The 9,461-nt window shown below is 50.4% G+C and overlaps 1 protein-coding gene across 1 annotated transcript in view; it reads right to left on the bottom strand.

Annotated features, from left to right (window-relative positions):
* Positions 1–7,434, bottom strand: part of MORN3 (MORN repeat containing 3) — a 10,363-nt gene extending 2,929 nt beyond the window's left edge. Inside the window, exons 1-2 of the mRNA XM_012663413.1 lie at positions 7,122–7,434; positions 758–978 (exon numbers count right to left, since the gene is read on the bottom strand). Of these exons, the coding sequence (XP_012518867.1) occupies positions 758–978; positions 7,122–7,266 (366 nt within the window). The 5' untranslated portion in view covers positions 7,267–7,434. The remainder of the gene's footprint in view (positions 1–757; positions 979–7,121) is intronic.
* Positions 7,435–9,461: the final 2,027 nt, after the last annotated feature.

Raw genomic sequence — 9,461 nt, 5'->3', positions numbered from 1 at the left:
TGGGAGCAGAGAACATGAAATCCTGGGCTCTACCACTTGTTAGCTGTGTGACCCCAGGCAAGGCACTTCACCTCTCTGAGCATGTTTCCTCATCAGTGAAATGGAAATGATGATGATGATAAGTTGTTGTGAGAGTTCATTGAAGTACCAGGTACATGTTCTAGGCTGACAATAGTAGCTGCTCAGTTGCAATACTGTTAAGATAACGTCTCCAGGGACTGTGGTGAGGATTCACTCAAGTTTGTGAGAGTGACTTCAGGGAATCTGTGCCCCATTCCGGTGTTTATGGGCTGAGCACATGCCTCTGGCTGGCTTCTGTCCCACAGGACCTTCCCCTCCTGTCCCACAGCCAAGGGTGTGGTCCCTGCTCTCTCACGCCCACTTTTCCCACCTCCCCCTTTATGCAGGCCTAACAGAAGAGGCGTTCTTAGAGAGGGGTGCCTGGAGCACAGAAAGCCAGGAAATGAGAGGGGAAGAGGGTGGAGGAGACTTTGCCCCCACAAGCCTATGCCTGGCTGGCTTCTGGTGGCCACAGCTTCACGGGCTCCTCCCTGGGCCTTCTCTATTGCTTCCTGTTTCCTGGGTTTTATTCTGAGAAGTCTTGACAATCCCCCCACCTCCTTCCTTCTCCCACCCACAAACAACCTTGTCCTCCTCCGCTCAGACTACTCCCCCCTTTTTCTCCCAGGCCTCTCTGGCTGTTCCCCCTACACACACACCGTCACGCACACACACTGTCACACTTACACACACTCACAGACACACACAGAGCCTGGCTGCCAACTCCGCCCATGCCCAGGGCATGCTGGGAACCACTCACCGATTTCTTATCATCTTTCCACCACCCTGAGTAGACTCTCTTGTACTTTCCGGTCTCTGGGTCAGGAAGGCTGAGTGTGCCATAGCCATCCCGCTTCCCAAACTTCCAGTCTCCCTCATAGATGGCTCCTTTCTTCTTCCAGACCTGTGTTCCTTTCCCTGGTGACACACAGAGGGGCCATCACTGCAGACATGGCCACCCTGGGGGATGGGGGCAGTGTGCTGCCTGGGCGCCAGGGACCCCTAGATGGGACAATTCTTGAGCGCTAGGACAGGGTCTGTGCATCATCTCTGGATACTCAGCACCCAGGAGAACCCCAGAAAGTTCCATTTCTACAAACAGCGGTTCTCTAGCCCTGTGCCCTGAAGCTAGATCGATAGAGCAAACCTCAAGTAGAAATCCACCCCTGTGGCATTTCAGCTTGGCCTCTTAATAATATTGCATGGATACCACAGATGGCCAGAGGTTCTAGAACAGTCTGGATGTTTTCTTCAGTTCTCCTAAACAGACATGGTGACCTGTCTCCTGCTAATTCAGCCTCCTTCTCCTCCCCCGCTCCCACCTTCCAGACTGGTCTCCAACCACTGAGGCCTCCATTCTGTGCCTAGAACACACCGGCCATGCTCCTGCCTCAGAGCCTTTGTCCCTGCTTGTCCCTTGGCCTGAAATAGTCTTCAGAGTCACTCACTCCCTACCTCTTGCAAGCCTTTGTTCAAATCTCATTTTGTCAATAAGGCCTACCCTGAACACCCCATTTAAAATGAAAAGCCTCCCCCTGCCCCTGCTCTGTTCCTTTCTGTGTCACTTATCAGCTCCTAACATAACGGATAACTCTCTTATTTGTCCTTTCGTGTCTAGCATTTGTCTCTTCCAGGAGAATGTGAGCTGCAGGAGGGCACAGATTTGGTCTGCTTTGTTCACTGCACCGCAGAACCATGCCTGGCATGTGGTAGGTGACTAATAGGTGTTGAACAAATGGATGAATAAATGATCTGTGGAATAGCCACATGGACCAATTCATGTCTTAGTCCTTAATAGCCTGGGAGCAAATCTGACATTGTCCCTCTGTGCTTTGTGACCTCAGGCAAGTAACTTAACTCTTTGGGCCTCTCTGGGCCTTAGATTCCTCATCTGTAAAATAAGGATAAGAATATCTTATGGAATTAACCTAAGTGTCAGATAACAGATGAATGGGTAAAGAAAATGTTATATATATAATGGAATATTATTCAGCCTTAAAAAAGAAGGAAATTCTGATATTTTCAACCACATGGATGAACCTGGAAGGACATTATGCTATTAATAAGTGAAATAAGCCAGGCACAGAAAGACAAATACTGCTCGAACTCAGAAACAGAAAGTAAAAGAGTGGTTACCAGGGAGTGGAGGGTGGGGAAATGGGGAAACATTCGGTCAAAGGGTACAAAGTTTTAATTATAAGAGGTATGAGAGCTGGAGACTTAATGTACACCATGGTGACTATAGTTAACATTGTACACTGCACTTGAACTTCACTAAGAGAGTGGCTCTTAAGTGTTCTCACCATACACACAAAAAAATGGTAATCATGTGAGGTGACGGATATGCTAATAAGCTTGATTGTGGTAATCGTTTCAAAATGTAAACTTTTATCAAAACATTGCATTGTACACCCTAAACATATATAATTTTTATTTGTCAATCATACCACAATAAAGCTAGGAGAAAAAAAGATCCAATTTTGTTAGTAATTACAGGACCATTCAAATTTTCTGTTAAAAGAAAAAAAGTATCTCACGGGTTTGCTCTGATCACTAAACTGTGGGATGAATGTAGAGCACTTACAACAGTGGCTACAGATAGGACACATGATATCCATGTTAGCCTTTGTTATTATATTTGCCCTTGAGGAGCCCATGGTCTGGCAGGGCCCACACTGCAAGGGACATCTGGTTGTTTGTGCCTGTCCCATCCCCCCTCTTGGTCCTAGTTTTATTTCCTTTGGGGAACCACCCCTCCCCCACTCTCAATCCCTGGGTGTTTAGGTGTTTAGGTGGGGCTGACTCCGCCCCCTGGCAGGCCTAGCCAATCAGTGTATTCTATCCACCCAGGCCACTGTGATTGGGTCAGTGAAAGGCACGTGACCCAAGCTGGTCCAGGAAGACTCAGCGCCTGTCCTTTCTTGGAGCTATTGGCGTTGGGGGTAGGGAGTGGGGTGTCAACCTGCCCTGGATGCCAGCGGAAGGAAGCTGGCCCAAGAATGAACCCAACACAGAGGAAAACAAAGTGAAGAGATGGATGGAGAGGCCAAGTTCCAGCGACATTAAGCCTCCGAATCCCGCCATGGCTGAACCGTTGGATTCGGTCAAGGGGCCTCACTAGGGGATCTGGAGGGCCACATGTGGCCTTGAGGCCCAGGTTCCCCACACCTGAAAGCCATCCTAGATTGAGTGTCTGCTCTTGCAGATGAAACAGGCCTGAGGAATACCCGCATAGATGGATTTCAGTATTCCAAGGTAGGTGCTGAGATGGAGGTAGGGCACTTAGTCTGATCTGGGGACTCAGAGACTTCCTAGAGGATGTGACCTTGGAGCCAGGAAGGGCAGTCCAGGCAGAGGGAACTGCGTGAGGAAAGGTGCTCATGACTGTGCCTTCCGTGGGCGACTTAAGTCTCTCCTGTTGCACGCAAATGCAGGAGACTGGTATGGGAATCAGCAGGTTATTAATCAGAGAAGAAACGTGCCTTTTCTGTCCTAGTCCACTTTGAAAAATCCCAGTTCTCTGATTGGCGCAGTTGGGTTACATGCCCACCTCTGTGACCAAAGTGGGAGAGGCCTATTAGAAGAAAGTGAAGAGTGAGTGCAGGAGGCATCCAAGAGTCCATCTAGGAGTTGATGCACACAGTCTGCCTTCTACCCTGGGAAACTTCTAGTCTACAGGGAAACAAATGCCTAGTACAGGAGTCTGGAGACCTGGATTTAAGACCTGGCATTTTCTCTTACTTTTCAGATGACCGTATCAGTTGAGGGTTCAGAGTTCAGATGACAAAACAGAAACCACACTAGGTGTTTCAAACAGAGAATTTAATACAGGGGAGGGAAGCGCTGAGAGTCTATACAGGAGACAGTGAGGCAAATCAGAGCCCAGCAAAGTAGGAAAAAAAGGGAAAAAAAGAAAAATAAAAACAATAAGAAGATCCCTGTGAGGGTTAAAAAAAAAAATCTAATTTTTTTTAGCTTTTTTCCTAGAGCTGAAAGGTGATTTGCTGAAGCTGGATGTCTGCAAGAGTCCTGAGTGGTCTCCCTACCCCCACTGCATTCACAGCACAACAGTCAGAGTGAGTGTTACAAGACACGAGTCAGATTGTATCAGTCGTCTGCTCAAAATCCGCCCCGTGTCTCAGAGTAAAATCATCATGGCTTTAGGAGGCCCTGCGATATCTGACTTCCCTTCCTCACCCCATTGCCTCTCTGACCTCCTGCTCTTCCTCACTCTGTTCCTTGAACAGAGACGCTCCAGCTGTTCCTTCCACCTGACATGCCGATCCCTGCAAACATCTACTTGGCTAACTCCCTCACCTCCAGGAGGCCCCACCTGCTCACGGAGGTGAGACCACCCTATTTAATTCGGCAAACCCAGAACCTCAGTACCCTATTCTATTTTTCTGTTTTCATATGTGTACTACCTCGAACGTACTATATTATTATTTATCATATTTATTGTTTGCTGTCTGTCTAGCCCTGCTAAACCTAAGCTTCATGAAGAGAAGCATCTATGTTTTCTTCACTGCTACATCTCCACCGTGTTTAGCATGGTCCCGGGCACACAGTAGGTGCTCAATAAATGTTGTGAAGTCGGCGTGAGTTGGGTTATTCCTAATTCATGTGGACTCATGCATTCAACATATATTTAGTGCACCCCACTCTGAGTGTCAAGAGGTGAGGATGTAGCAGTGACTAAGCATGGCCCCAGCTTTTAAGCCATGTCCTGTTTGCCCCTGGGATAAAGGCAAAAGTCACCATGGCCCATGAGGCTCTGTATGGTTGGCCCTACAGACCTGCCCACTCTCTCTCCCCTTGCTCACTGTGCTGCAGCCACACTGGCTTCCAGTCTGTTCCTTGATCAAGCCCCACTCCCTCTTAATATTCCAATGCACTCTCTAGTCTGATTCCACTGCCCGGAAGACACGCCTCTCTGCGTGGTGAATTCATTCTCATCCTTCCAGGCTCAGCTGGAACATCACCTCTCTGACTGTGTTCTCATGGCCCCTTCACATCTGGATGCCACCACTCTCAGCCCCTTGACCCTGAGTAAGTTACGTCCTCTCTCTGAGCCCCACGTGCCTCATCTGTGACATGAGGGTGTTCCCTTATTGCGCAGGTTCTCTGCAAGACTGGCAGCTCCCTGAGGGTTGGGATTATGCCAGCTGCCCAGCACAGGGCCTGGCCTGGACCAGGAACTCAATAAGTATCTGTGAAGGGAATGAACAAGCAGTCTGGGGACCCACCAGGCCACCTTGTCCCCACCCTGCATGATGACTCTCTTGACGCTTCTAATCTGCTCAAACCACAGCAACTCACTTCAATGTGGTCAAAGGGTGTCTTAAAGAGAGGGGACCCAGATTCTTCACCAAGTCTGCTTTCGGCAGTCCAGGCCTGTCGGCTCTGGGCTACACCCCATGCCAGCCCACTGTCCTGTCACAGCTGTGGAAGCCGAGTTCTGGAGAATGGGATGTGATTTACCTGAAGTCTCCCAACTATTCCACGCTAGAGCTGGGTTCAGAACTTCAGTGTCCTTACTCCTAGTCCAGGGCTCTGTCCACCCCACAAGGACTGAAAAACACACTTAGGCATCTTTAACTGCGCACAGAGTTCAGGACAGCTGCGTGAAATCTCACCTTTAAGTAAATGCTGAGTGTGGGTGTTGTGCCACCTACTGGGTGGGGTCAGCTTTGGACAAGGAAGGTTTTGAGTAGTGATCCCTGCCACACTCAGCCCTCAGAGAACATTCCAGGAGCTCCTCTTCTGTACAGACCCTAGGCTACACACTTGATAGATATCATCTCTTATCTTTACAAATGAGTATTGTTCCCATTTTACAGATGGGGAAACTGAGGCTCAGAGTGGTGTAGTGACTCACTCCAGGTCATGGTCCTGTAGAACCAGCATTCTGACCCAGGTTTACGGTCTCCAAAGCACTGAACCCAGGAAAGCAGGAGAGCAGGGTGGACATGAGCACAGATCTGGAATTGCAAGACTAGAGTGAGCAGGTGTGCCATGGTTTTTTTTTTTTTTTTTTTTTTGAGACAGAGTCTCACTGTGTTGCCTAGGCTAGAGTGAGTGCCGTGGCATCATCCTAGCTCACAGCAACCTCAAACTCCTGGGCTCAAGCGATCCTTCTGCCTCAGCCTCCCGAGTAGCTGGGACTACAGGCATGCGCCACCATGCCCAGCTAATTTGTATATATTTTTAGTAGTCTGATTAATTTCTTTCTATTTTTAGTAGAGACGGGGTCTCGCTCTTGCTCAGGCTGGTCTTGAACTCCTGAGCTCAAACAATCCACCCGCCTCGGCCTCCCAGAGTGCTAGGATTACAGGCGTGAGCCACCGCGCCCGGCCTATGCCATGGTTTTGAATAAAATCTCTTATCTTTTCCCCCCATCAGGGTTTGGTATCACCAGGACCTCCTCGCCCCCTGCTGGTCAGACCCAGAGCTGGCCCAGTTAATCCAGTGGAAGCCGGTTCTGGGGGAATGAGGAGGGTCCTCCCTCCCTGCTCAGACCCTGCTCTCAGCCATCTGCAGAGCATCAGGGCTGAGTCTGCAGCCCAGAATCCCAGTTGCAAGCCGGTCTCTGGGGGCCTGCCGTTTCCTCCTGCCAGCCAACCCCGTGCCCAGCCCAAGTCTTATTATTTTTTTTAATGTATAGTATGTTATGTTTTAGTTTTTTGTTTTTTTTTTTGAGACAGAGTGTCACTCTGTCACCCTGGGTAGAGTGCAGTGGCATCATCATAGCTCACTGCAACCTCCAACTCATGGGCTCAAGCGATCCTCCCGCTTCAGCCTCCCAAGTAGCTGGGACTACAGGCACAGCCACTATGCCTGGCTAATTTTTCTATTTTTTGTAGAGATGGGGTCTTGCTCTTGCTCAGGCTGGTCTCGAACTCCTGGCCTCAGGTGATCCACCTGTCTTGGCCTCCCAAAGCACTAGGATTTCAGGCCTGAGCCACCGGGCCCAGCCTGCACTCTGCTTTCTTGGCCCTGATCGAGCACCGTAGCTCTGACCCCCACCCTGCCCGCCTGAGCCCATGAAGGTCCCCACTCACCATGTTTCATGTTGTCCTTCCACTCGCCCACATAGTGGTCACCGTTCACAGCGAACACCTGATGCCTCAGTCCGTTCTTCTGGGCCTTCCGGTCCCACCCCTTCCACAGTGGCTCCGACTTTTTTGGACATTTAGAGACTGGCATGGTGGCTGCTTCTGCAAGGCCGGAAGGTGCTGGCAAGCGGTCAGGGACATCGGGGGCTCAGTGTGCCCCGCGTACTGCCAGGATCCTGAGCTCAAGGGGGGCGAGTCATGTGTGTTCTAGTCCCCAGGGCAGGTGAGCAGCCCTTGGTGGAGGTCCTTTAGTGCTGGACTGACCCTTGGCTATCTCCTCCTTTGCCTCTCCTGGGGCCCCTCGGGGGGGCTCTGATGGCATAATTGCTTGGGAACCCAGGGAGACCAGTAGAGCTGGAGGGTTTGTGATGGCAGCAGGGAAAAACTGGCCCTGGAGTGGGGGTGATGGTCACATATTTAATAACCACTATGACCATTCAAGTGGGTGCTGGCCCCAAGGCTGGAGCAGCCCCCAGGGGGGCGGACACGACAGTGGTGAGCACCAGGATCCACTCCAGGGGAGCAAGGGGGCAGCCAGGCCGTGCTTGGCTGGCAGACCGCTGTCTACTGTGCAGCCTGCAGGGGTGCCCCCGGCCCAGTGCCCAGCACTTTGGTCCTGCCTTCTCTGGTGGATGGGGCAGTGACAAAGCCCAAGGGCTGGCTTTGCAGGGGTCTGCAAGCTGTTGGGAGAGCCCATCAATAAAGGAAACTGCCTTTAGAGTGACCAACTGTCCTGGTTTGCCAGGGACTGAGGGGCTTCCTGGGACCTCAGACTTTCAGTGCTAAAACAGACAATCCCAGGCACACCAGGACTGTTGGCACCCTTCTACCTCCGACCTCTAACCTCTGCCTGGGCACACTGTCCCATCACCTGCTTAGATTTTTCCACCAGACATGGCTCTCCTCCCAGCTCTGCCTGGTGCAGCTGCAGAGAGACTTTGGGTGGTCCAGAGCCTCTCCCTAGCCTGGGAGTCTCCCATCTGTTCTCTGCATGTCCCCAAGATCTCTAGCTCTGCTACTTGTGTCTATCTGTCTGTCTCCATGGGACTTGTGTGGGGTAATAAGATGATCTTCTCCAAATCCCAGGCACCCCTGCTCCCCTTCAGCAAACACCAGCTGTCTTCCTCCATGGGCTCTGGGGACTGCACACACACACACACATACACTCACACATACACAAACACACACACTCTCTCACTCTCTCCAGCAGCGCTAGCATCAGATACTCAGCCAGCAGCGTGCACAGGTACTGACCAATCAGGATGAGCTCAGGGATGAGCCAGTTCCTGGAAATCATGGTGTCCCAGGCATCCACCCACCTGGGGCCAGCTGCATGGCTACATTTGCAGCAGTCCTTATACCTTGGGTCACAGTGCTTCAAGACCCACCTAGATGGCAGCTTCTTCTCAGAATACCTGGGATTGGAACCTGCTGGCCGGCCCTGCCCTCCACCCCCAAGAGAAGGAACTCCTTGAGTGTCAGGGACTGTGTCTTCTCTCTTTTTGTCTCCCACCACTTACAGTGCCTGGCGCATAGTGGGCCCTCAGCGAAGAAGAGCCAGGTGGGGTCTGATTGTACCCTTTTCTCTTCCTCCTCCCCTCCTCCCTCTGCCATTCACCCCTCTCCATATCAAAACCTAGACATGGTGTGTGGGGGTCATTGTTCCATGCTCTGGGTTGAAAGACACTGGGAGGGGAGGGCACCTCCAGGAATCTGACCAGGCCCTGGGGCCTGTGCCACGCTGGTTGTCACACATTTTCACAATCATGCCTGGGAATAGGGAAAATCATTCCAGGCAAAGAAAACACCAGAGCAAAAGCTGGGAGGGGCAAAACAGTTGTCAGTTCCTAAATTTTATATTGTTGGGGTTTTTTCCCCTCCTATTTCCAAGTACCACTTGTACTATTATTAATTTTTATATTTAAATTAACTCACTGTAAAAAAAAATCAATACATATATCCAAAAAAGGAGACATTGTTACATTATCACTAGTATAAATAGAAAACCAGTATCAGGTACCCTAAGGCAAAGGTAACTGGAAAAATAAAAACACTAAAAAGAGCCAACTGTAGTCTTAGCGAGGTGGCTTACAGTTGCTGAGCTCCAAGGACTCTGCTTAAAGGAGAGACGTGCAAATGTTAAGAGAGGTGCTAATGCAGTATTAGCCCCAAACTGACACTTTCTGGCTTGCTCAGAATTGTAAGAGAACTTAAACTCTGATAACTTTGTTATGATGTCACTGGGTGTTACTGCATGTTCACCAGTGTAACGTAAATTGTCCTCCA

The sequence above is a fragment of the Propithecus coquereli genome, unplaced genomic scaffold (genome assembly GCF_000956105.1).
Source record: "Propithecus coquereli isolate 6110/MARCELLA unplaced genomic scaffold, Pcoq_1.0 Scaffold81, whole genome shotgun sequence".
NCBI lineage: Eukaryota > Metazoa > Chordata > Mammalia > Primates > Indriidae > Propithecus > Propithecus coquereli.
Note: the sequence above shows the minus strand (reverse complement) of the source record. Positions and strands in the feature narration are given on the sequence as shown.